We start from the raw sequence: 27,809 nt of genomic DNA on the forward strand, positions 1-27,809 counted from the left end.
CCCTCCTTTTTGCCAAAGGTAGTGTCTTCTTTTCACGTTAGTCAGTGGAACTCCCGGCCTTTTCTTCTGAAGACATTGTGGACACATTTGGGGGTGATCTGCGGCACCTGGATGTAAAACGGGTCTTACTACGTTACCTCCAGGTTTGCAAACTAGTTCCGGGTATTGGATCATCTGTTTATCCTGTGGAGCGGCCCAAATAAAGGCAAAAGGCTTCCAAGACCACTATTGCATACTGGCTAAAGAGGCTATTACGTCTGCTTACATTTGCAAGGGCCGAGCAGTTCCGGAGGGCTTAAAGGCTCACTCTACGTTCTCAGGCCACGTCTTGGGCAGAGAGTCAATCTGTCTCTCCGCAAGAAATATGTAGGGCAGCTACTTGGAAGTCTCTACATACATTTGCTCATCATTACCGCCTTGATGTACAGGCTCCAATCTTTGGCTCCTTCGGGCGTCAGGTTCTTCGAGCGGGGACTATCTCTGTCCCACCCTGTCTAGGGAAGCTTTGGTACATCCCACGGTCTGGACTGATCCGGGTACATACAGGGAAAAGAAAATTGGTTCTTACCTGCTAAATTTCTTTCCTGTAGTACCACGGATCAGTCCAGACACCCTCCCGTACTAGATCTGTTTTGTCCGCTCGAAGTTTCTTCCTTTACAGGTTTTTTCGGATACATGGATCTTCTGTTATTACTCAAGGCACCGGAAGCATCTTGAAGATGGATATTAAAAAATAAATCTCTAATCTTGAGCGTTTTTGTTTATACAGAATTCTTTCAATTGTTCAATGGTTCAGTTATTAAAATTATCAGTTTTCTTGTTATTTGCTTGATCTTCTGGGCGTTATATCTGCTTTGAAATTATTTTTTACTGAAGGGATGCAGGGTAGGCTCTGTCCTGATATAGGATACCCTTTCAGTTTTAGTCTGTCTCCATCTGCTGGGCAGGAGGCTCAACCCACGGTCTGGACTGATCCGTGGTACTACAGGAACGAAAATTAGCAGGTAAGAACCAATTTTCCTTTACCTGATAATTTCCTTTCCTCTAGTAAGGGCAGGTGATTTCCCAACCTGCCCTTAGTTGCCGATATTTAGATTTGTGATTAGCCTTTCTTTGGGTGAGCAATGCATAGTATGATTCCTGCTCTTTGTTGAAAACTGGTAAGTGGCTTCTCTAGCTCTTAGTTTACTAGATGTGTTCCTTCTTTTGGCTGAGTTCAGTGTTCCTGTTGGTTGGGAATCATGAATGGTTGATTAATAGTAATGTTCAAGTATAATCAATTTTGGCTTTTCTGGAGAATGCTGATGGGGTGAGACTATATGGCTGTGACGTCAGCTTTTTCTCTGTCTCCATCTGCTGGTAGAGGTGCATTAATTCACTTGTGGGGATCGACTTGCCCTTACTAGAGGAAAGGCAATTATCAGGTAAGTAGTAATATCTCCATTAACGTTTACTTGCTCCGTTCCACTCATTTTATAGATCTCTATCGTATCTCCCGTCGGCTGTCTCTTCTCCAAGCTGAAGAGTCCTAATCTCTTTAGCCTTTCTTCATAGGGGAATTATGTTCCCTTTATCATTTTAGTTGCCCTTCTCTGTACCTTTTCTAATTCTGCACCATCTTTTTTGATATGTGACCAGAACTGCACACAATAAAGATGAGGTCGCTCCATAGAGTGCTACAGAGGCATTATGATATTCTCCAGTTTTTCCTCCATTCCTTTCCTACTAATTACTAGCTTTCTGTTTGCTTTCTTGTCTTCTGCTGCACGCTGAGCAGAAAATTTCAAAGTATTTTCAACAATGACACCTGGATCCTTTTCCTGAGTGGTGACACCTAATGTGGAACCTTGCATTATGTAGCTGTAATTTGGATTACTGTTCCCTAATTGCATTACAAGTTATTATAGACTAGATGTGCAAGCTAAGGCAGATGCTGCCTTCAGGGTGTGAATCCTTAAAACAGCCCTGTCTTCCTTCCTTCCCGAGAAGCACAGCATAGGTAACTTCCAGGAATAAGGACTGGTCTAGCAGGAAGAAAAGGAAAGAGAAACTTGTTCTTATCTGATAATTTCCTGTCCTTGAGTCCTGCTAGATCAGTCCAGGACCCACCCAGGCATACAGGGGCAATAGGTAGCAATGTTGCCATCAAAGTCACATCTCCTGTAACTTGCTTCTTACTTTACTCTGAATTGCTTTGCAGATCCTGTTCATATATCAAAATGTTCTTTTAGGTGGGGTTTGTTTATGTTACAGTGCTCTGGTAACTGTCTAGGACTTCACTCCCGGAGTGAGGTCATAAAAGAGGTGTGTTCTCTGTCTTCCTCAGCTGAGGGGAGAAAAATAATCCCATGAGTAAGGACTGGTTTATTTATTTATTTATTTAAATTCTTTTAATATACCGATGCTCAAGACCAGGTCTTATCGTACCGGTTTACAATAAACTAGGGGGTAAACCAGTTAACATTGAAAGCGAAAGTTACATTATAACAGGGAGAGTGGAACTGGGCTGTTAAAAAAAAAAAAAAAAAAGATTGGTTAACAATTTCTAACTGGAGAACAGAACATGTAAGCAGGGAATAATTGCTTACATGGTAAGAATTATATACAATTTACACAGTGTAGTCAATTAGGCAAGTTATATGAAAGCGCAGTTAGCAGAAAAACAGTTTCTTTGTGTGGCGGAAAGAGGATGCAACCATGGGGTGTAGGGCCGTGTGGGTGGCCATGAGGCTTCTTCAAGGATATGCTTGGGCGAACAGCCATGTTTTTAATTTTTTTCTGAATGTGATGTGACAATGTTCCTGGCGGAGATCTGGCGGGAGAGAGTTCCAGTGATGCGGACTGGCAGTTGATAGTGCACGTTTTTCAATGGCATTGTGTATAGCAGATTTTTTGGGGGGAACCTGGAGGGAGTCTCTGTATGCAGATCTGGTAGGTCTTACTGAGGAGTGTGGTTTGAAGGGTATGGTGAGTTGGAGAGAGCATTGTTGAAATAAGGTTTTGTGAATGATGGTCAGTGTCTTGAAGAGAATTCTGTAGCGAATGGGTAGCCAGTGACTGGTCTAACAGAACTCAAGGAATTGGATTTATCAGGTAAGAACAGATTTCTCCATTCTTGCTATTTCTTTTCTTTGTGGAAGAGCTCGGCAGAGCTGTATGTCTGTTATGACTATCTTTAACCCTAATGCTGATTACTACAAATGAGGTTGTACCAGGGAATAGGTGGGTAATAGCATAAGCTGTTGCCCCAGTGGCATCTACCACAGACTTCTGGCCTGGCATGATGTCACCTTAGATTGGGTAATCAGGGAATTTGTTTCTAGGTGTGTGTCCTCCTGCCTCACAAACAGTATCACAATTTTTGCAGTGAAATATAGCAGATGTATCTAAATTTCAGTCTACAGCAGTAGTGGTTTTATTTCCCTGTGTTGTCATCTCTCTATTTGACAGTTTAAGTAGTCCTACACTAATAATCTTTTGTCAGGTTGCAGTGGTCACAATTTCTGCTTTCTGTATCCTTCTCCCTCTTCTTCCCCTTCTCCAGCTGCTGCTGGACTATCACCTTCACCAGCTGGGCCTGCCCCCAGCAGCCACCAGCACCTGGTGGTATCAAAAGTTAGTCTAGTCCGAAGTCTTCATTCTATTAAAATAGTAACTACCAAAAAGTAAGAAAGAAAATCAATATATCCATGATACATGGATATTTTTTTTTTGTTCTAGTATCTAGTTCCTGATAGTGGCCCATAGCTCTCTGCTTCAGCGGCAGGGGGAATGAAGAAAAGTGGATCTATATACAGACAACAACTAACAAGGACTGAATTACATAGTCTGGGTAAACAAATAAGCATGGGTGTAGCTTGCTTATTGCAGCAGTTACTGCCCCTAACTAATTAAGCTAGATATTTCACTTAGATGCAGTTCCAACACAGCTCTCTACATTAATGGTGGGGGTGGAAGGGAAATAGAACCAAAGGGTTACTAAGAGCCAAGAGAAACAGATAAGTATGAGAAGAAAAAAAAGTGCAAAGCTTGCTGGGCAGACTGGATGGGCCGTTTGGTGGTCTTCTGCTGTCATTTCTCTGTTTCTATGTAACATTGTAGATTATGGCAAGTAAGGATGAATTGGCCCATTCAATCTGTCAAGTAGTCTCTTTGCTTCTCTACCACTTTGAGATGAGCATATAGATTCACATACTGTTTCCCCCCCCCCCCCCCCCTCCTAATAACAGCTTCCCTCTGACTCCCATTTCTTTTACCATATTTCTCAACTCTGCTCCTGGCACTGCTCTCATTGTCTGGCCAGAGTGTGTTTAAATTCTGTTTAAAATAGGAATCTATGCTCAAAATACAGAACATTTTTCTTTGAGGCTGATGGTTTAGACTTGAGTGTGAAACAGTGAGTTGTCTACCATTTCATTGCTGAAACCACTATTTTTTTTGTTTTGTTTTGTGAAGACATTAGTCCACAAGTGAACTTTTTTTGGATGCGAGGTGAAAGAGTTGTTCCTCGTGGGCATCGACGGCGTAAAGTGGATCAAATCCAGTTTCAAATAGATGACGTCCCACATAGCCAGATTCGGGTGCCAAAGCAACTTCCAGAGGTATGGATTTCTTTGGTTCTTTTCCTTTTTTTGTGGTCAGCAGCTCGCACCTTTTTCTTAGCAAGGCTGTATCCGGGTGGCATTTTTAACTTTTGGTGCCTGCTGGCAGAGAGACAGTTGCCAACTGTGGAGAGATGGAGGTTTTGCTGCAATCTAGAAGACCTCCAGCCACAGGGAAGGAGGAGAGGTGGTGTTCTGGCGTAGCAGAGCCCGTCCCATTTGAGAGGGGAGAGCTGCTACTCTGGCCCAGTGGTGTCAGCAGTGATGTGGCCTGCAGTGATTGGGTGGTGAGGTGTGGGAGGAGGAGCAGAATTTTGGGGAGGGAGGAGAGAGAAAGCGAGGGTCTGTGTATACAAGAAATAGTGGGGAAGAAGTTGGACACAGCTCAAGGGAGGAAGTAAAATGTAGTAAAATACAAAAGGCAAAATGAGCACAGTGCAATCAAAATTAATAAATTAAGTACAAATAAAAAAAAGAAAGGAACAGAAAAATTAAAGTAAATTATAAGGGAAGAAAGCATATCTTCCCCTGGCTCCTATAAATTTTAGCTGGTCTCACATCTGGGCTGGGTCTGTTAGAAGTGTCTAAGTGCCCACTGGTGAATCTTACAATTTAGCAAATCTAAAAGGTTAGATTAATAATTTTAGAATCCTGATCCTTGGATTGATCAGTCCAAGGAACGTTGCTGGAAAAGTCTCATAGGATATGATTTTTAATTTAATTGTAATTTTTTAGTCATAAAATGAAATAGCCTTTACAAATCAGGCTCATAATCCCTACAATGAGTTTCAAGTAGTAGTATTGCAACAGTTCTTACTGACAAGAGACCAGCTGTAGAGATGGTGCCATGGAGAGAGACATTGAACTTGCCCCTAAAACAACTTGCAGTATTTGACTTGTATAATGGGAAGAAACGGTGGAAAAAACAAGGAATGAGTAAAAACACTCATTCAAAAGCGGAGATCACATAGCAAATGCCAGTGATCAAAATATATACCAGAGTTGCAAGTAGTGCTAAGCATTCATGCTGTGCTAATAAAAAGTCAAATTGCTTTAGAATGTTCTGTTTATTTAGTTTGATTTTTATATGTAGCCTTTCGGCACTTCAAAGTGTACATCAAGGCGGATTACATTCAGGTTTGTAGGTATTTCCCTATCCTCGCAGGGTTTACAATCTAATTTTGTACCTGATGGTAAAATGGCTTGTCTATGGTCACAAGGAGCAACAGCAGGATTTGAACCCTGGTTTCCCTGGGTTGAAGCCCGCTGCTCTAACTCCTCTGTTTTCTACTGTGCCCACAAAATATAACTGAGAACTGTTGTCTGACAGTGAGTAAAAAAAAAAAAACCAAACTACATACAGCAAAGAAGAAAAGTAGCTCACTACCGGTAGTAAGACCCAAAGAAGGAAGAAAGCCCAGAAATAGGCAAGTTAATGCTTTGTGGAATAATAGTTGTTTTTACCTTGCTTTGTTGAATTTGAGTTTGTCCACAACAAAAAAAGTGCTTTGCTAGCTCAGGATAAAGGAGTTACCGGCTTGCTGAAATCCCTTAGTCTTATATTGTTTCATCTGTAGAGTGGTACTATGAAACAGTTTTATGTGCTTGTCTCTTTTTTGTTATTGGTGTTTGAGCTTGTGGCTGAGTGTACAAAAGGATACAGAAAGGTCTGACACTGGAAATGTAAGCTCAGTATGGGGTTCACAAATTCATTTCTTAGCGAAAAAACAGTGATTGCATAGTGTGTGTGTCTGTCTTGGTTTCTTTATTATATAAGCAAGATTTTATTATTTATAAGAGATTCAGAATTCATCTAAGTGTTCAGTTATTTAAAAAGCTTTGTAAATGTACAATAAATCTTAAAATACTGGGATTTTTTAAAAATGAAATTGATAAGCTTATGGTAACCCAGGCTGATTCAAGACCTGATTTGTCGTCATAAATTTATGTTCTTAACTATACCACACAGGTCATTTAGTGAGGGATAATGCAGCACTAACTAGAACAATAGTTGGCTGTTTCCCAGTGTGTTTGTTTTATTTTTGAGGTAGTGCAATAAAAAGGCAAACAATGCCCAATTCAGTTTCTACATCTCAGTGGTTTCAGTGGAACTGATTTTTCACTTGCTAATCCAATATAGGAACAAACAAAAATGTAACAGAATTGGGTCCAGATCAGTTCAAATGCAAAGAGAGATAACCATCAACTTTAAAATAAATGACTGATATTTTCATTTCATTTAACCAGACTTCTATACTGCCTTTTCGCAAAAGACTGGACCAAAATGATTTACAATATGAGATAAAAAGTAAATACACAAAATATATAGCAATCATCTATATAAATAAAAATGTAAAATAGTTTGGACGTAATCGATAATCTCAGAAACTACTGCACCAATTGCTTTAAAATTTGGACACAACCTTGCTTTCACTTTCGGCAAGGTTCTTCTCTATCTAGATTACATAGATGTCACACGGTTACAGAGAAAAACATGTTTTTACATGTGTGTGGGGAAAACAGCAACATCTGTTGGACAGACATGCAATACACGCTATCTACCTTGGGAAATGAAGCTGCTGTACTGCGCATGCGCGGGTGGGAGTGCACGTCGGGCACAGCTGGACCAACATGGTGCTGGGAGGAGCAGCAGCGGTGCACGTCGGGCACAGCGGGACCAACATGGTGCTGGGAGGAGCAGCAGCGGTGCATGTCGGGCACAGCGGGACCAACATGGCGCTCGGAGGAGCAGCAGCGGAGGACCGGCGGCAATGTCGGGCATGGTGGTGTCGGCCAGCCGAAATTTTACACCTGGGAGTAGCTGCGGCGGCGATCTGGTACAGCTCACGTGCACGACAGGGAGGGATTCTCGCTGACCTCGCGTCTTCGGGAGAGGGCCGCGCAGAACCGCACAAGAGGGAGAGGGACGGGGAGGGGGGTTCAGCTGGGAGGGCATTGCGAGCGGGAGGGGATCTGAGTCAGGGAAGGAGATTCAGAGAGGGTGTGCTGTCACTGACGAAAGGGTAGGGAGTAGGCGGGGAGAGGTGACAGTGAGGGGAGGGAGAATGAAGGGGGGCGGTGAGTGTCAGGGGAGAGACACAGAGGAGAGGGGTGAGTGTGAGGGGAGAGAGTTGGAGTGGGGACAGGGGAGGAAAGGGGGGGGTCAGTGACCAAGGGGGGGGGGACGATGTGTGACTGAGGTATATGGGAAGGGGGAGGGGGAAAAAGAACCTGACTCTGCCACTGCAATGCGTGGTGGGCCACCGCGACACAGAGGGGAGAGGTGAGGGTGAGAGTTGGAGTGGGGACAGGGGAGGAAAAGGGGGGGGGGGAGTGACCAAGGGGGAGGACGATGTGTGACTGAGGTTTATGAGCAAGGGGGAGGGGAGGAAAAGAACCTGACTCTGCCACTGCAACGCGTGGTGGGCCACCGCTTGTATTAATATAAAGTCCTTAATACAGACTACCCACTCTCACTAGCAGTTTCTACTTCATAGCTGTATTTGGCTCTTAGCTGGAATAAAGCTCCCCAGCAATGTCTATTTCTAGTAACTAGTCACAGTCAGGACAACTCCCCAGGATTATATGACTTTCCTTTTCATTCCAGGTAAACATAACTAGAGGCTTCAGCTCCATGCCATTGTTGTCTCCTACTTACTGAGCCCATCAGGGATTGCTTCATAGATAGTTCACCCCTTCCAGGATCCTTAAGCCTGATACTTCCAGGAACATAGGTTCAGTTGTTAGCTTTTGTCAAAACCACAGAAAGCCTCTTTTTGCTAGTTACCTGGTTACAGTTACAATTTGGATTTGACACACAATTTAGGTTCAAGCAGCTGATCTCTACAGAGAGCAGGCTGCTGTCTCACCCTTCTCCTAGCAACTCAACTCAGGATTCCTCCCAAACCTGACCAATCCCACTGCTAGAATACATCAACCTGTGTATGGTTGTTTCTGGATTATAATAGTTTATCAGGGGGGCGCTGTCGAGCGTGCGTTGGAGATGCACGAGAGTGCTGAGCTCCCGTTGTTTGATCCCTCGACCCTGTTTTTGAGCGCTCCCGAGAGACAAGATTAAATTTTACCGTCAGGTCAGCAGAGAATCAGCTCTCATGGCTACAAAACGAAAAACGGCAGACCTAAAACAGTTTAGCTTCCAAAAACAGCCGCCGGAGCTGCAGTTCGAGGGAGAGGCGCAGGATGCCGGACTCTAAGATGGCGCTATCCACAGGGAGAATCCCGCCGCACTGGGCCCGGCACTTCAGATCGCTGATATACCTAGCTGTGACGAGATCCGCAGCTGGATTATGGAAATCCACAAAGATCTCCGACAACATAAAGCAGAGCTCCTTGCCACCATGGCTGAATTAAGAGGATATGGTGGCACTGGGAAACAGAGTTGATGAGCTGGAGCTCCGGACTGAAAGCCAAGCTGACAAAATGGCGACGTGCAACACGCAATATCTACAGCTGCAGACAGAAAATCAAGCCATTATGGAAAAACTTGAAGAGTTAGAAAATCGCTCGCGGCAAATCAACTTAAGAATACGTGGAATCCCTGAATCTGAAAGTTATAAAGATGTCCCGGAGGTTGCACACAAACTATGTGCATTTTTTCTCACATGTGGCTCCTCAGCGCAAGCGATGGTCCCGGATAAGAGCCCACCCAAGATGTGCATAGAGCGCTAGGCCTCAGTTCTGACAACCAGGCTCGGGACATTATATTATGCCTCCGAAGTTATACCTAGAAGATACAAATTTATGAAGCCTCACACGCACAACCTACATGGCAGTGGGAAGGGCACACCATTGCACTGCTTCAGGACCTAGCTCAAACCACTTTAAAGAAGCGCTTTGAATTGCGTGAGGCTACCAGAGTTTTGTGGGGATCCCAGATACGTTACCGCTGGACTTCCTCATTTGGCTTATCCTTCAATCATCAAGGCATCACATATCGCGTTAAAACCTTAACGGAGGTGGCAGAAGCTTCGAAATCCGCGGGCCTCCCGGTTCCTTTCACGTTGCCCAATCCCACGGCCAGATCATCTTCAAGAGACAATTATCCTCGCTGGCAGAGGGCCTCTAATGGACGCCGACGTCTGCGCCGTCAGCCCGAGGACCAAGGTCGCTCTATGGATGACCAGGGCTGATTTCAGCCTCAGAAGGGACTAAATGAGGTGTCTTTCCTTTTTGCTCTTTCCTGATGTGACAAAATGGTTTGTCATGTTGGCCGACAGAATATAGCATTAATATGCTCAGTAAATATGTTATTGTTATTGTTCTATGTTCCTAAATCTGCAGTAGATATTTATTTATTTACTTATTTATTTATTTATTTATTTAATGTTTTTATATACCGGCAATCATGAAAAACATATCTTGCTGGTTTACATAAAACAGGAGTGCAGTAGATACATCAAACTGGAACTGTGGTGACCGAAGGTGCAGTTACATTTAACAAGGGTAGCAGAACTGGGAGAAGGAGGAAAAGAGAGGATAGATTAGTAACAGTTAAACAATATACAAATTAAATACTATATACAAAAAACATTGTTGAGGGCTGCTTGTTTTGAGAAGGAGACAGTGAAGTCATTAGATTGTGTCCGGGAAAGCTTGCTTGAACAGCCAAGTCTTAAGTCTTTTTCTAAAGGTTAGGAGGCAGGGCTCCTGTCTGAGATCTGTAGGAATGGAGTTCCATAGGGGAGGACCAGCTGTGGAGGTGGCACAATCTCTTAGGGTAACATGTCTGGTAGTTTTCGCGGGGGGTACTTGGAGGGAACCTCTATAAGCATCTCTGGTGGGTCTTGACGAGTTGTAAATTTGGAGAGGGATTTGCAGATCAAGAGTGGTGAGTTGATGTATGGTTTTGTATATGACAGATATGGCTTTGTACATGATTCGGAAGTGTACTGGTAACCAATGAAGCTCTTTCAGGATGGGATATATGTGGTCTCTTTTCCTGGCTCCTGTCAGCAGACGGGCTGCTGAATTTTGTACCATCTGAAGCGGTTTGGAGTAGGATGAAGGGAGACCTAGTAATAGTGAATTGCAATAGTCTAATTTCGAAAAAATGACTGCTTGGATGATCGTTCTGAAATCTTGAGCGTGGAAAAGAGGTCTTATCCTTTTTAGTACCTGGAGTTTGTAGAAGCAGTCTTTGGTTGTTTTGTTAATGTACGCCTTGAAGTTCAACCGATTGTCTATTATCACTCCTAAGTCTCTCACTTGTGTGGTAGGTAGGTTGGTTGGAAGAGTATTGTTAGAAATGCTGTTCTCGGGAGAGATGAGTAGGATTTCTGTCTTGGAGGAATTTAAAACGAGGTTTAGGCTGTTGAGTAGGTGTTTGATTTTTTTGATGGCATGTTTCCCAGTAGTCAAGAGTTTTAGAGTATGTGTCTTTGATGGGGATAATGATTTGAATATCATCTGCGTAGAGAAAATACTTTAGATTGAGGTTGGTGAGAAGTTGGCAAAGTGGAAGAAGGTAAATATTGAATAAAGTCGGGGATAATGATGAACCTTGTGGGACTCCTATGTTAGTCAAATCTTGATGATTCCTTGTTTTGGAGTTTAACCTTGTAACCTCTGTTGTTGAGAGAGGTTTTGAACCATGATAGGAGGGTGCTGCTGATTCCTATGGACGACAGCTGGTTTAAGAGGATGGCATGGTTGACCGTGTCGAACGCTGCAGACAGGTCTAACAAGATCAGTAGGAATGAATTACCTTTGTCGAGACCCATTATGATATAGTCTGTCAAAGAGGTAAGGAGGGATTCTGTACCTCGATTTTTTCGGAAACCGTGTTGTGGAGCGAATAGGAGTTTGTTGTCTTCAATGACGTCTGAAAGTTGAGAGTTCACTAGTTTTTCCATGATCCTAGCGATGAAAGGGAGGTTAGCTATGGGACGGAAGTTGTTGGGGTCTTTCGGGTCAAGGTTAGGTTTCTTTAGGAGAGGTGTGATTGAGGCCAATTTGAGATCGTCTGGGAAGGTACCTTGGGCTAGAGAGCAGTTGATGTCTGCCAATGATTTGGCGATGGTGTCTGGGATAGATAGAAGCAGTTTGGTGGGGATGTGGTCCACAGGATGAGAAGTAGGTTTCATTCTTCTTAGGATGGCTTGTATCTCAGTAGAGGAGACGGGATCAAAGGTGATTAGGCTAAGGTTTTTGTAGGAAGGGTGCTGATATGTCGGAAGGGCGGCGGTATTGGAAGGCAGTTGGGTTAGAAGGTTGGTAATTTTGTTTTGAAAAAACAGTGCGAGTTCTTCAGCTTTGGATTGTGCTAGATTACTAGGGATTTCTTGGGGTATGGTTTGAGTGAGACTGGAGACATAAGCGAAGAGGGCTTTGGCGTCAAAGACCAGGTTGTGAATCTTAGACGCATAATAATCTTTTTTTGATTTTGAGGTGAGGGATTTGTACTGGTGTAGTGTGGATTTGTATGAAGAGATGGTGCTGGCGCAAGGGGTTTTACGCCATATCACTTCTTTCTTTCTTAAGCTTTGTTTTAGTTTTCTGAGGTCATTGGTGAACCAAGGTTGTCTATTGGAAGCATTGGTGTGAGATTTTTTTGTAGTTGACGGGCAGAGCTTGTTAGCTATATCTTCTGTTATGTTGTTCCAAGAACGTAGGGCAGTGTTTGGGTCGGCGAGGTCTAAGAGAGGGAGCTGTGAATCCAGCTGGTTGTTGAGGTCTTCCGGGGTGCATCGCCTCCTGTAGTGGAAGGAGGGTGAGGGGACGTGAGGAGTGTTGGATTCTTTCAGTGAGAAAGAGGTAGAAATGAGGGTGTGGTCTGACCATGGAACCTTCTTGCTCTTCAAATTGGATGTAGTCGTAATGCCTTTGTTGACGAAGATCAGGTCCAGAGTGTGACCCGCTTTGTGTGTGGGTTTGTTGACTAGTTGTTGGAATCCCATTGCTGAAAGGGCTGTGAGGAAGGTTTTCGCAGCTGTTAGATATGTTATCGTTATTGTTCTATGTTCCTAAATCTGCAAATTATCAGCAGTAATTGATACTAATGTTACCACTTGCTTATCTATATAATCATTGTAGTACTAAAAATCAGACAGGGGAGGGGAGGTCCCCACGGAGTTCATCCTAACCACATGTTGATCTCCAGGCACCCTAAAGCCCCCAGGGGGAGGGAATGGTTTGGCAGAGTATAAAAATATTATGGGGAATTTGGGGAAACACTACCAAACTCAGCTACAGGTAACGTTATTGTTCACAGCCGGATCGGTATCTGGGCTCTTAGAGGTCTATGGGAATGTTATTGCTAATTTTTCCTGTGAGGGATATTTAAGACTTAATGATTAAAATAGTATCTATGAATGTCAATCAAGGGTTTACAAACCCATAGAAAGCGTCAACTACTATTCCAAGAGTTGGATAATTTTCGCATTGACCTTGCATTAATACAAGAGACGCACTTGAGACCAAGACATGCGAAGCTGCTCAAACATAAAAACTACCCCACGCAGTTCTATGCATCCAGTTCACTAGGATCTAAATATGCAGGAGTAGCTATTTTATTATCAACCACAGTGGTGCACAAAGTAATTCATACATATGCAGACCCTGAAGGTCGTATACTAATAGTAACTCTTTAGATAGGAAAAGAGTCATTTACTATTATCAACATTTATTCTCCCAATACCGCTCAGATGCAATTTCTACGAAACCTTGAGGATTGTCTAACCCTTCAGGCAGACCAACATTTGATTGTGGGTGGTGATCTCAATATGTCGTTGAAACCTCATCTTGATAACTCCAGAGCAGGTGCTGCCTCCACAGGGACAGCCAGACGCGCACTCCTCCATCTTTTAGAGACATGGAATGTTGTGGATGTGTGGAGACAGTGCTTTCCAAGGTCCAGACAATATACTTTCTACTCCCAGGTCCACTCCACATATACACGCATTGATTACCTTCTCGTAGATATGTGTCTACAGAACAATGTACGGAGAGTAGAGAGAACCGATCACGTGGAGCGACCACGCGCCTGTCTGGTTAGATCTTAATATCAGTGATACAACGCGAGGCACACAATATTGGCGCTTAGAGAGCCTCTTCGAGGATGCCCAATACGTTAAAAGGGTGGAAGGCCTACTACTGGACTTTTTTCAAAATCAGAACGCTGCTCTAAAGCGTATATTCGGGGAGAGCTAATTTCCAGGGCCTCTTATTGTAAACATATCAGGGACGAAAAAAGGATGAAGCTACTACAAGGACCAAAAAAGCAGGAGGGTAGGCTATCTAAAAAAGCCGTGAGGGCAAATATGGAGATTAGACGCCAATAGAATGTCCAAGTACAACTTTATTAACAGATGGAGACCATTAATTTTTATATGTGCCCGACTCGGGCCAGAGTTTCGCCCCACACCGGGGCTGCCTCAGGGGCTGTGTATGTTGTAAAGCAATATTTAAGAACCAATTATGTTCTTAATTGAGAATGTCTAGTGGTCAGATGCTTTATATGCATGTACCAGTCGCACTCGATCTCCACTTGTGTACACAAAAGTGTACACAAGTGAATGCTACCATCAAGTAGCATTGTGTACACAAAAGTGTACACAAGTGGATATCGAGTGCGACTGGTACATGTACATAAAGCATCTGACCACTAGACATTCTCAATTAAGAACATAATTGGTTCTTAAATATTGCTTTACAACATACACAGCCCCTGAGGCAGCCCCGGTGTGGGGCAAAACTCTGGCTTGAGTCGGGCACATATAAAAATTAATGGTCTCCATCTGTTAATAAAGTTGTACTTGGACATTCTGAAGCTACTACAAGAAATCAAATCCCTCTCTCAACAACATATGTCACGACCCTCGGCTCCTATATACAAACAGTTGACCATGGCGCGACATGCACTCCAAATTCTAGACAATGCACAAATAGCTCATGCCCTGAACATCAAACAAACATACTATGAGGGGTGTAACAAGGCAGGACGTCTATTAGTGCGACGCCTTAAGGGGGCATTGCTCCATAACAGTATTGCTAAGATTAAGACTGCACAGGGGACAATGATGACTAATACAATAGACATTCAACAATATTTTTCGAATTTCTATGCTGAATTATACAAATCCCGCTCCGACATCCAGCTGCCAGATATAGATAAATACCTGGATGATGCAGCTCTTCCATCCCTGACCGCAACACAACTGGAAATCCTGGATAGCCCTATAACTTTACTAGAGGTTCACAAGACGATTAAAAACCTGAAAACTAGCAAGGCTCTGGGCCTAGATGGTTTGACTAGCAAGTATTATAAACTCTTCTCTGACTCTCTTGCACCCTTCTTGATGGTAGCATTCAATATGCTATGGAGCTGGGGGAGTCTGGGCCCCCATTCCAACACAGCTGGTATAATCAGTCATCGCTAAGCCCGGCAAAGACCCCACCCTTTGTGGGTCATATCGACCAATATCGCTAAACCTTGACCTTAAACGTCTGGCATGTATTCTCGCAGAGCGTCTCAATGTAATGTTGCCAGAACTAGTACACCATGACCAGGCGGGATTCATCCCAGGACGATCTGCCTCTGAACCTTTGACATAAAAGATCTGGGCAGGGTTCCAATGGATGATGCCAACCCCTGCTGTCTTTGGAGAACACTTGTTATAGGTAAGCAACTTTGCCTTTCTTTGCTTTTTACATTTTTGAGTTTTGTCCATCCTGAAAAAACAACATTTCATTATATCATACAGCTACAAATATAATAAGTTTTCACTGCTATTCCTGTGTGGTCAGTTATTTGCATTTTATCTGGTCACTGGGAGCTCAGTACACAAGTGATAATCCCGTTCTTTATTTATTTGTTGCTTTTTATATACCGTTGTTCGGCATAGCCATCACAATGGTTAACTAAGCAACCATCGATCAATATTCATTCATTTAAATTTAATAATTAGTTAAAATAGTAAAATATTGTGCATTAGAAAGGAAAATACAATACAATCTTAACATAGAAATACAATTGTTCATAATAAGAGCAAAATTAAATTTAAAAGTTAAAAGAGCATAAATATCAGTTAAAAGACAGGATTAAAAGATTTAAGATTGGAGAAACCTCTAAAGAGTATGTAAAATAGGGAGAGTAGTTTGTTAAGTATCTTGACATGCTATTGAGAAGAGCCAGGTCTTTAAGTCCTTTTTGAAAGTTTTAAGATACTGGAAACTGAGGACAACAGTGAGTAGAAAAGTGAAATACCTCATGCGCTCACTACCAGGGTTCTCAGAGAAGCCTGATAGGAGATGTAAATCTGTTAAATAATTTTGTAGTGAATTTCTTGAGTGAATTATGGGTGTTTTTATAATGGTTATACCTGGGTTTAGTTATGAAAGAAATTATGCTGTAGTTTTGAGTTTTTTTGTTTATATATCATTTTAAACCCAATGCCACCAGTACTGCTATCTTTTACGTATTAAATCTTAAAGCATGTTATGGAGGCAGTGAATGCAAAATTTTTTCTCATGCATATTCATTGTGGATATCCTGAAAACCCAACTGGCTGGTGGGCCCCCAGGACAGGGTTGGGGACCACTGTCTTAAGAATTTTTTCTGTCCACCAGGATGCATTTTATATATTTGTGCAAGTCATGGAATATTCACTATCAAAAGCTGCTGCTGTTAATGTGACACACACAATAGTTTTAGATTCCTAATGATTATTCTTGATTTTTAAAAGAATCATTGTGACCAAGTTCTCCTTTCATCTATAATCCTTTCCAGCAATTTAGATCTGCTGGGCAGGCTTTACTGAAAATACCTTCCGCAAAGCTAGTTTATTTAATGGAGATTTGTGATCGAACCTTTTCATTCACCAGTCCACTTTACCGAATTCCTTTTTGGAGCAGATCGGGCTGAATGGTAAAACTTTTGAGTTTTAACAAGGCCCTGAAAACATTCCTATTTAGATGTGCTTTTGAACTGAAGGAATGATTTATTTATCCTTCTGGTTTGTAGGTTCTGCCTCATGTACTCAATATTTTGTCATTATGGACCATCTCTGTAATTTTGTGTGGCTATATGTTTCTCCGAAGACACATGGGTAACATCAGATGGAGCCCTGACATGAAAAACTTGTGTCAATAATTCTAGAACTTTGACTTGCCACACCGCATGCCCTATACCATTTATTTATTTATTTATTTTTGGTGTGTCCATGTGGGATCCCTCTTAAGTCTCTTTTTCCACAGAGCTGCAGCATCACAGTTTGTGAGCTCGCTTTCTTTTGGCCTTTGTCTTTTTTGCTGGAAAACTTTCCCTTTGGAAGCTAACCAAATTGGTAGCGCAGTAATAATGGGAGACTTCAATTACCCCAATATAGACTGGGTAAATGTATCATCGGGTCACGCTAGAGAGAGAACGTTCCTGGATGGAATAAATGATAGCTTTATGGAGCAATTGGTTCAGGAACCGACGCGAGAGGGAGCAATTTTAGATCTAATTCTCAGTGGAGCACAGGACTTGGTGAGAGAGGTAACGGTGGTGGGGCAGCTTGGCAATAGTGATCATAATATGATCAAATTTGATTTAATGACTGGAAAAGGAACAGTGTGCAAATCCAAGGCTCTCGTGCTAAACTTTCAAAAGGGAAACTTTGATAAAATGAGAAAAATTGTTAGAAAAAAACTGAAAGGAGCAGCTACAAAAGTAGAAAATGTCCAAGAGGCATGGTCATTGTTAAAAAATACCATTCTAGAAGCACAGTCCAGATGTATTCCACACATTAAGAAAGGTGGAAAGAAGGCAAAACAATTACCGGCATGGTTAAAAGGGGAGGTGAAAGAAGCTATTTTAGCCAAAAGATCTTCATTCAAAAATTGGAAGAAGGATCCAACACAAGAAAATAGGATAAAGCATAAACATTGGCAAGTTAAATGTAAGACATTGATAAGACAGGCTAAGAGAGAATTTGAAAAGAAGTTGGCTGTAGAGGCAAAAACTCACAGTAAAAACTTTTTTAAATATATCCGAAGCAGAAAGCCTGTGAGGGAGTCAGTTGGACCGTTAGATGATCGAGGGGTTAAAGGGGCACTTAGAGAAGATAAGTCCATCGCGGAAAGATTAAATGATTTCTTTGCTTCGGTGTTTACTGAAGAGGATGTTGGGGAGGTACCCGTAATGGAGAAGGTTTTCATGGGTAATGATTCAGATGGACTGAATCAAATCACGGTGAACCTAGAAGATGTGGTAGGCCTGATTGACAAACTGAAGAGTAGTAAATCACCTGGACCGGATGGTATACACCCCAGAGTTCTGAAGGAACTAAAAAATGAAATTTCAGACCTATTAGTAAAAATTTGTAACTTATCATTAAATCATCCATTGTACCTGAAGACTGGAGGATAGCAAATGTAACCCCAATATTTAAAAAGGGCTCCAGGGGCGATCCGGGAAACTACAGACCGGTTAGCCTGACTTCAGTGCCAGGAAAAATAGTGGAAAGTGTTCTAAACATCAAAATCACAGAACATATAGAAAGACATGGTTTAATGGAACAAAGTCAGCATGGCTTTACCCAGGGCAAGTCTTGCCTCACAAATCTGCTTCACTTTTTTGAAGGAGTTAATAAACATGTGGATAAAGGTGAACCGGTAGATATAGTATACTTGGATTTTCAGAAGGCGTTTGACAAAGTTCCTCATGAGAGGCTTCTAGGAAAAGTAAAAAGTCATGGGATAGGTGGCGATGTCCTTTCATGGATTGCAAACTGGCTAAAAGACAGGAAACAGAGAGTAGGATTGAATGGGCAATTTTCTCAATGGAAGGGAGTGGACAGTGGAGTGCCTCAGGGATTTTTATTGGGACCCTTACTGTTCAATATATTTATAAATGATCTGGAAAGAAATACGACGAGTGAAATAATCAAATTTGCAGATGACACAAAATTGTTCAGAGTAGTTAAATCACAAGCAGATTGTGATAAATTGCAGGAAGACCTTGTGAGACTGGAAAATTGGGCATTCAAATGGCAGATGAAATTTAATGTGGATAAGTGCAAGGTGATGCATATAGGGAAAAATAACCCATGCTAAAATTACACAATGTTGGGTTCCACATTAGGTGCTACAACCCAAGAAAGAGATCTAGGTGTCATAGTGGATAACACATTGAAATCGTCGGTTCAGTGTGCTGCGGCAGTCAAAAAAGCAAACAGAATGTTGGGAATTATTAGAAAAGGAATGATGAATAAAACGGAAAATGTCATAATGCCTCTGTATCGCTCCATGGTGAGACCGCACCTTGAATACTGTGTACAGTTCTGGTCGCCGCATCTCAAAAAAGATATAATTGCGATGGAGAAGGTACAGAGAAGGGCTACCAAAATAAGGGGAATGGAACAACTCCCCTATGAGGAAAGACTAAAGAGATTAGGACTTTTCAGCTTGGAGAAGAGACGACTGAGGGGGGATATGATAGAGGTGTTTAAAATCATGAGAGGTCTAGAACGGGTAGATGTGAATCGGTTATTTACTCTTTCGGATAGTAGAAAGACTAGGGGAGGGGAGCGTGATGTCACGCTGTGAGATGGCCGCTTGATCTCCGAGCTCCCGCCGTGACCCTTCCAGATCCGCCGCAATCTGCGTCCTTATTGCTCATCCTGACCCCATACAGCACTGTGAGCTCGCCCTGCATACATCATGGCTAGTAAGAAAAAAATTCTGGATCTACAACGCTTCTCTTACCAGAAAGAGAACAGTAAAGACGCGGCCTGCTCGTCGGCAGGGGAGGATGAAGCCCAAGATGGCGGAAACTTGCGCGCTTTATCACCAGAGCCGAGTCCGTCTGACTCCACACTGGATGAAGGCGCACTGACTGATCATCCGACCAGGGCTGAATTTCGGGAATGGTTTGCCGGTATCAGGTCAGATCTGAAAGCGTATCGTCAGGAACTATTTACCCGGGTTGAGGAAGTAAGGGAGGATCTCACGGCCCTAGGACACCGGGTTGGCGACATAGACGTGCGGGTCGAGGGCCAGGCCATGCAACTATCAGAACACAAAAATACGCTCGATACAATGCGTGCCGATAACGCCCAACTTACTGCAAAAATAGCTGATTTAGAAAATCGGGCGAGAAGGAGTAATCTTCGGTTCCGGGGCCTTGCAGAGTCCTCGGGCCCCGAGGATTGTCATGCTCTGATACGAGAGTTTTGTCTTCATCTTCTCCGGGAGGCCTCGAAGGACGGCGATTTTGACCCCCCAGACATTCATTTTGATCGGGCGCACAGAACTTTGAGAGCCCCGCAGACTAATCGCCCGCGCGACATCATAGTCTGCTTCACCTCTTACCAGATCAAAGAGAGGATAGCATTGGCAGCACGAGAGAGGAACGAATGGGCCTGGGAAAACCATAAGGTCGCCGTTTTCCCTGATCTCTCCTTGGCTACGCTTCAGAGTCGGCAATCTTTTCGAGATGTTACTACCTTCTTGCGCAGCAAGTCAGTGAGATACCGGTGGTCCCATCCATTCGGTTTATCCTTTTCACATGATGGTATAACTCACAGATGCTTGACCCCAGAAGAAGCTATACCGGGTCTCTCTAGTTTGGGCTTTGTGGCGCCGCAGCCCCCTTCTAAGACTCAGAGCGCCGCTTCTGCACGGCCTCAGCACCCAGCGTGGCAGAGAGTTGGGAAGCGGAATAGTCGGCTCCGGCGTCAATCTGGGGGTATTTCTCCCGTACAAGGCCTGGGATGACTTTCTTTATTGCCCTAAACTGCGGAGAGGGTGTACTCAACCAATGCTAGGGTCTACCTATCATAATGCCATATGTCTTTACTTGCCTTGAAGTGCTTATAATGTTGTTGGATTGCGGCTCGCCTGTTTTTTTACTGTATGAAAGTTGTATGTTGTGGGTCTGGAGGGGGGGGGGGGGGGGGAGACTCCATCTCATGAATCTGTGACCTCATTTATTTTCCCCTGTTTGGAATGGGAGTTAGTCTGCCTGGAGGCTATGGCAGACAAGGTACTAGGGGAACTCAGGTTTGTCTGTGTTCTCAGGGGGAGCATGCTATTGTGATTATTGTGTTTTTATGCTACTGTGCCTGTCTATGCTCCACTCCTCCATGTTGCATATTTTTTGCTAATGGCAGGATGTTTCCTTTTTCTTTTTCTTTTTCATCTCATGCTACGTATGCTATGATTCTCTGGCCGACTTGCGAACCCACTATAATACATATCCCACTTCTCACTTTACTGGTGGTTGTCCGCTGTGGGCTCTCGGGTTCTAGTGTCCCGTTTTGGCGCCTGGAGTTAGCCTTTAACAGGTAAATGGCTACGATAAAAGTATTATCGTTGAATGTTAAAGGATTCAACAGTCCTCAGAAGAGATCCCTCTTTTTTAGGGAGACGAGGACATCCAATCCTGACATTGTTTTTGTGCAGGAAACACACTTAACCCGCAGATACGAAGCCTTATTGAAGTCCCCTAATTTTCCATACCAGTATTTCTCTGCGGCAAATAAACAGGCAAAGTATGCAGGGGTTGGCATCCTTTTTTCAGCCCAGATGGTATTTGAATGTAAGCAGGTGGTCTCGGACCCCCAGGGTCGATACCTATTGCTAAATATTTCCATGTTTGGTCATGATTTTTCACTACTTACTGTATATGCCCCTAACAGGGAGCAGGCTGCTTTCTTTAGACAATTACATAGGGTTCTTCTCCAACACTCCTCAGGGCATCTTATTATAGGGGGAGACTTTAATGTGCCTCTCTCTCCTTCACTAGATACCTCTAAGGGTTTCACTCATACAGCTCAGACGCATACCAGAGCTCTTAAAGCCCTTATGTCTGATCATAATTTAATAGACTCCTGGAGATCCACCTTCCCACACTCAAGGTCCTATTCGTTCTATTCTAAACCGCATGATTCTTATACCCGCATTGACTACTTGTTGGTAGACAAAAATTTATTTCATATGGTTCGCAGACCTGAGGTGGGAATTGTGACGTGGTCCGATCATGCCCCTGTTTTTCTGCGCCTATGTATCCCTATTGGGGATTATGGTCGTAAATATTGGCGACTCAATGATTCCCTTTTACAGGACCCACAGTTTTTACAGTCCTCCACGGAGGTGATTCGAGATTACTTCACTACCAATGTGGGATCCGTTTCCTCTCCAGTTACGGTCTGGGATTGCTTCAAATCCTATATCAGGGGTCATTTTATTTCCTTTGCCTCGTATGCTAAGAAACTGAAGGAGGCGGCCTGCTCTCGCCTACGGGACCGCATTGCGGATCTCACGACCCGTCATTGCCTTTCTCGCTCCAAGAGTATTCTGTCCCAGCTTACCAAAAGCAGAGACGAGTTGCATAGGCTTGAATTGGATCACATTATGCACGCCCTGAATCTCACTAGACAAACACACTTTGAGGGAGGAAACAAGGCTGGAAAAGTGTTGGCCCACCAGCTAAAAAAACAGTCTTTTCAAAACCATATCCTCAAAATAAAAAATGAAAAGGGACAGATTGAAACAGCCAACTCGGCCATTACACAGCAATTCCTTAAGTTTTACCGTGATCTTTACTCAGCGGAGACTCATATCTCTTCAGCGGATATACTCCGTTATCTCCAAATGCTCCCCCTGCCTCGCCTCACACAGGAAATGCGTGACAGTTTAAATGCGGAAATCACGACTCCGGAGATCTTGGAGGTTATAAAAACCCTTAAGGTGGGTAAGGCCCCGGGTCCCGATGGACTTACAGCCAAATTTTATAAATCTTTCAAACATGTCCTAGCTCCCCACCTACAGAGCCACTTTAATTACCTACGGGAAGGGGGATCCCTGCCCCCGGACTCTAATACCGCTGGCATTACTATTATAGCCAAGCCAGGGAGGGACCCGGCCTTATGTGCCTCGTACCGGCCGATTTCATTGATAAATTTGGACCTTAAAATCTTAGCCAAAATCCTGGCTGACAGGCTAAATTGCTTTATAGCACGCATTGTTCATCCTGACCAGGCTGGATTCATACCTGGCCGTATGGCTAGCGACAATGTGCGCAAAATTATTAACATTATATGGGGTGCTTCGCAACGACGGATTGATCATCTCCTTCTGGCCATCGATGCAGAAAAGGCCTTTGACATGGTCCACTGGCCTTTTTTATTTCACGCACTACAGGAAATGGATTTTGGCCCTTTTTTTCACAATTGGATTCAAGCCCTTTATTCCAACCCCTTAGCCAGCATTAAAATCAATGGCAGATATACTGATCCTTTCCCGGTACAAAGGGGGACGAGGCAGGGCTGTCCCTTGTCTCCCTTACTATTCGCCATATTCCTTGAACCTCTGGCCATTTCTATTAGAGCTAATGGAGGGGTACAAGGATTTTCTACTCCCACATGCGAATCCAAACTGTCTTTATTTGCTGACGACATTATTTTCACGGTGGGTAGTCCCCTCTTGACTCTCCCGGTTCTTGAAAAGGAGTTGGCGCAGTTTAGTGCTGTCTCCGGTTTTAAAATCAACTGGGACAAGTCAGAAATTTTGAATGTAACATGTCCTCCTGAAATGGTTGGTACCTTGAAAGAAAGACATGCCTTTCGGTGGGCCGCACACAAACTCAAATATCTTGGGGTATATCTTAGTAATAATATATCAGAACTGTTTCAACTTAATTATGTTCCCTTACTTAAGAAAATTGATGTAGATCTAGAACAATGGAATGCACTTCCCCTCACCTGGGTTGGACGTCTGGCCACCATCAAGATGAACGTCCTACCTAGGTTCCTGTATCTTTTTCAGACTCTACCTATTATGGTGGGCCGCTCCACTCTGCTCCAATGGCAACGAAAACTGCTGCGCTTCCTTTGGAGACACCGACCACCACGAGTGGCACAAAAAATTCTCTATCAATCAAAGTCTTCGGGCGGTCTGGGCCTCCCTAATCTGCCTCGGTATTATGCGGCTGCACAGCTTCGACCTATCATCGACTGGCACGGCTCGGCCTCTGTTAAACCGTGGGTCACTCTGGAACAAGCATGGACAACCCCGGCGCCCCTAGCTTCAATTCTCTGGCAACCTGCTCACACCTGGCGTGCAAACCTTCAGTTAACTCCATGCACGAGACAGACCTATAATGTGTGGAAACAGTGGAAGTCTAAGCTTGTGGGCCAATATGACTACCATTCTCTTACTTTTTTGTTCCACAACAACTCATTCCCCGCGGGCCTTCCTGCTAAAGCTTATGCACTCTGGAAATCTAACGACATCTCTTGTGTTCAAAAGGTTTTACAAAGAGATACCCTTTTACCTTTTTCCACCCTACAAGAGACATACCAGCTTCCTTCTGTGGAATTCTTGCCTTACATGCAGTTACGTCACTTCCTACTTCATGCTCAAAAGGAGGGACTATTGGCCCCCACACGCTCCATGTTTGAAGGTTATTGCGACAATCCTAAAATTACAGGGGGCCTTATCTCTAAAATCTATCAACTACTAGCAGCGCAACCGTTTAGCAAACACACTCACATGGCTGCCTGGGAATCTGATCTCCAGATTTCCGTTTCCGAAGAGGAATGGTCCAATATATTCACTGTTTCTCGTGGGAATATCTCAGCCAGGATTATTGAAGCCAATTATAAGATTTTATATCGGTGGCATCTGACACCCGCCAGGTTGCATCGCTACTACCCCAGAGTGGATCCTCACTGTTGGCGTAATTGCCACCACGTTGGGACATACCTGCATATGTGGTGGGACTGTGAATTTATTAAGCCTTTGTGGTCTTATGTCTCCCAGTTATTGTCCGATCTATTCAAAATGCCTTGCCTCCTGGCTACGGCACAGGCGCTCCTCTTCTTCACGGATCCTTCTCTCTCTACGGAGGCCCAAACATTAACACAACAAATCTGCACAGCTACTCGAATGGAGATTGCTTACCATTGGAAACGACCTCATCCGCCCACATCGGACAAACTTCTACAACGTTTGGACAAGGCCTGCACTCTTTATCGCCTCACAGTGCTGAAATATCATTGGCTTGCCAAATTTAATAGAATCTGGGAACCCTATATCTGCTGGAGACCATTAACTTTTACATTTTAGTTTTTGGATGACATCCACAAGCCTATCCATACTGAACCTTACCATACTGACTGAGTTACTTGGAGCTTCACTTAGAGATGTGTTGACAGTACATAGCATGCGGGGGGAGGGTACCTACGGTTTTCATTCATCTGATGTTGTATTGCATTTTATTGCTTATCAGATAACTTGCTGTTGTGTCTGACCTTGTTTTTTCTGCGTGGTATGTTTATCTCAGCAATAAAAGTGTTAATAAAAAAAAAAAAAAAAAGAAAGACTAGGGGACACTCCATGAAGTTAGCATGGGGCACATTTAAAACTAATCGGAGAAAGTTCTTTTTTACTCAACGCACAATTAAACTCTGGAATTTGTTGCCAGAGAATGTGGTTCGTGCAGTTAGTATAGCTGTGTTTAAAAAAGGATTGGATAAGTTCTTGGAGGAGAAGTCCATTACCTGCTATTAAGTTCACCTAGAGAATAGCCACTGCCATTAGCAATGGTAACATGGAATAGACTTAGTTTTTGGGTACTTGCCAGGTTCTTATGACCTGGATTGGCCACTGTTTGAAACAGGATGCTGGGCTTGATGGACCCTTGGTCTGACCCAGTATGGCATTTTCTTATGTTCTTATGATTTTATTTATTTATTTTTTTACAGTGGCCACCTGCGTTTGACACCGGGTCCCTCCCTGTAGTGTTCCTAGTTTAATAGTTTTCAACGTTCATTGATAAGTTTTCTTTTGCAGTTGATTCCCCACGGTTGTGGTGCTTCGGTGCCCACCAGCCATTGACGCCAGTCGCCATCTATTTTGATTTTGCCTCCCATTTATTTTGTCCTGTATGGCCAAATGCGTCTTTTTAAGTGATACTCTTGGTGCCTGAGGACCATGTCTATCACTGATCCTCATGATGAATATGTCCTCTGCCTGGGGGTATCACATGTTGTTCAGGGTTCCTGCAAATGCGCCCAGATGACCCTCGAAAAGATGTCGTTTTCGTCTTGACAAAATGGAACACCTCTTCGGGTCGAAAAAGTCCGAGGCATCTAAGGAGCACGGAGCTGCACCGATGGACACTGAGCCATAAACATCGGCGGGCCCGTCTATTCAATCGCTGTCAGCTAATAGGGGCACTGGAAACCAATCATTATTGGGCTCCTTCAGACCAAGGCTGTCATGTTCCTAGTCAACGGCCTTAGCACCGGGGAAGGACAGTGTCGAGCATCGAGGTAAGCTGAAGAAGCATCGGTCTCCATCGAAGCACATGAATGCACCAACTTATGCTGTGAGACCCCCAAAGTGACTCCATGGCAAGTAGTACCAGTCCTCCATCAGTGCCGGGGGTCTGCAATGGACTCCATCAGTCCAGGTGCTAGTCACCAATCTTCCTCTCTGTTCCGAAGAGGATCTAGTCACCCCTCCTTCCTCCTAGTTGGTGTTGGCATCAGCAGTGTTTGAGGAGGAGTTAAGAGGCGTGTACAGTTGGCAGTCGAGCGGGCAATGCAGGACATCGGTCCCGTGATACCGACCTCATCAGAGCCGGCATCATGTCTTTTGGAACTGTTGTTGGAGAAACTTCATGTGCTCATCGGCAAGTTACCGATACAATGGGTGTCTGTTCCCGGGTTGGCATCGATGCCTGTTGGGGCACCACAGCTTCCCCCTGGTGATAAAGTGGTCATAGTTGGTTCCTCAGATGAAGAAGCTCTGCCTAGGCCGGCCGAGATGCCGAGGCCCGCATCCTCCCCACCCCTCCCAGTTAAGCCCCACCGGTGCCTGCACCTCTGGATGAAGTCAAGTGCCCATGGCCCCATCCCCTGTCGATGTAAGTGAGGATGAGTGCTCCTATGATCCCTGGGGGGATGGCACCACGGAGTCCTCTACCGATGGCTCTGAGGATCACTCCTCAGACCTTTTTCCTCCAGAGGAGCAAAGAAGGTTTTGTGATAATAAAATTTATTAGGGCCATCTGTTTAGTGGAAATTCACCAGAAGAGGTCCAGGGGGCACTGCTTGCTTGTAAATTAAGGGCACTGCTGTTCTTGAAACTGTCTCTGAAGCTGTTTCACACTTAGATAACAGAAAAACATATGTATCGCTTTGTAGTTCTAGGCAAGACAATGAAGAGTTATAAAATCAAGGTTAGTTAGCTTCCCAGGGCTCTGTGGAATGTTAGAAGTAAGCAAATGTCTTCCTGTAACCATGTGACCCTAAATCAAAGGATTGTTGTTTTAATTACTGGGGAAAACAGTATTTAAGAATGACCAATTCAATCACAAATTAAGTCAGGCTCTTAGGCTTACGAGCTGACTTCCTTATGCGCATAAGAAATACTGTCTGTCTTTCCTGGTATTCTGTGATAAACTTTACCGCAGTTTCCATTGAGGTCCTAACCTTTGCAGGTTTTGTTCGGGCAATGGAGGAGGCCATCCCTTTTCAGTTGCTGACAGAGGAGGATGTCAGGCACAAAGTGCTTGAAATCCTCCAGTTCGTGGAGCCTCCTAAGGAAGTCATGACAGTCCTGATGCACAACATCCTTAAGGAGTTTCTGCTGAGAATGTGGGAACACCCCCTCAGGGTGTATCCCATCAATAAGAAGGTTGATGGGGTTTACCTTGACCAGAAGTCTCATGGGTTCGATAAACAGCTTCTCCACCAATCGGTGGAAGTCAAATCTGCTTTCAAGAGAGCCATTTGGTCTCAGACCCATTCCGCAACGCCCCCGGGGAAGGATCACAGAGTGATGGATGCTTTTGGGGGAGAGGTTTTTCAGGGAGCCTTGCTCATTGCCCGCATAGCTTCCTACCAACTCTACATGAGCCAGGACTCATGAGACCTCTGGAGGCAGGTGCAGTTGGTGGTGGAGCAGTTGCCTCAGCAGCAGCTGGACACCCTCATGTCGCTAGTGCATAAGGGCATGGAATGTGGAAAACACGAAGTCCAAGCGACCTGTGATGTTCTCTGTAGCAGGAATTGGCACCTGAGGAATGGCATGGCTGTGGGCCTCGGATCTCCGACCAAAGATACAGGAAAGACTTTCTGATGTGCCGTGCACAGGGGAGAATCTCTTTGGAGATAGAATGAGGGATGTGGTGACCCAGCTCCGGAACCACCATGAAATCCTCCAACCACTCTCTGCTAGGACTCCTGTCCTGTCATC

At 43.9% G+C, this 27,809-nt stretch overlaps 1 protein-coding gene across 2 annotated transcripts in view; it reads left to right on the forward strand.

The window, feature by feature from the left end:
- Positions 1-27,809, forward strand: part of MRPS30 (mitochondrial ribosomal protein S30) — a 75,486-nt gene that overhangs the window by 14,703 nt on the left and 32,974 nt on the right. For both annotated transcript variants that reach the window (XM_029577608.1, XM_029577603.1), the window contains exon 2: positions 4,456-4,601. In XM_029577608.1, the coding sequence (XP_029433468.1) occupies positions 4,456-4,601 (146 nt within the window). The remainder of the gene's footprint in view (positions 1-4,455; positions 4,602-27,809) is intronic.

This window comes from Rhinatrema bivittatum, chromosome 1 (assembly GCF_901001135.1).
Source record: "Rhinatrema bivittatum chromosome 1, aRhiBiv1.1, whole genome shotgun sequence".
In the NCBI taxonomy this organism is placed as follows: Eukaryota; Metazoa; Chordata; class Amphibia; order Gymnophiona; family Rhinatrematidae; genus Rhinatrema; species Rhinatrema bivittatum.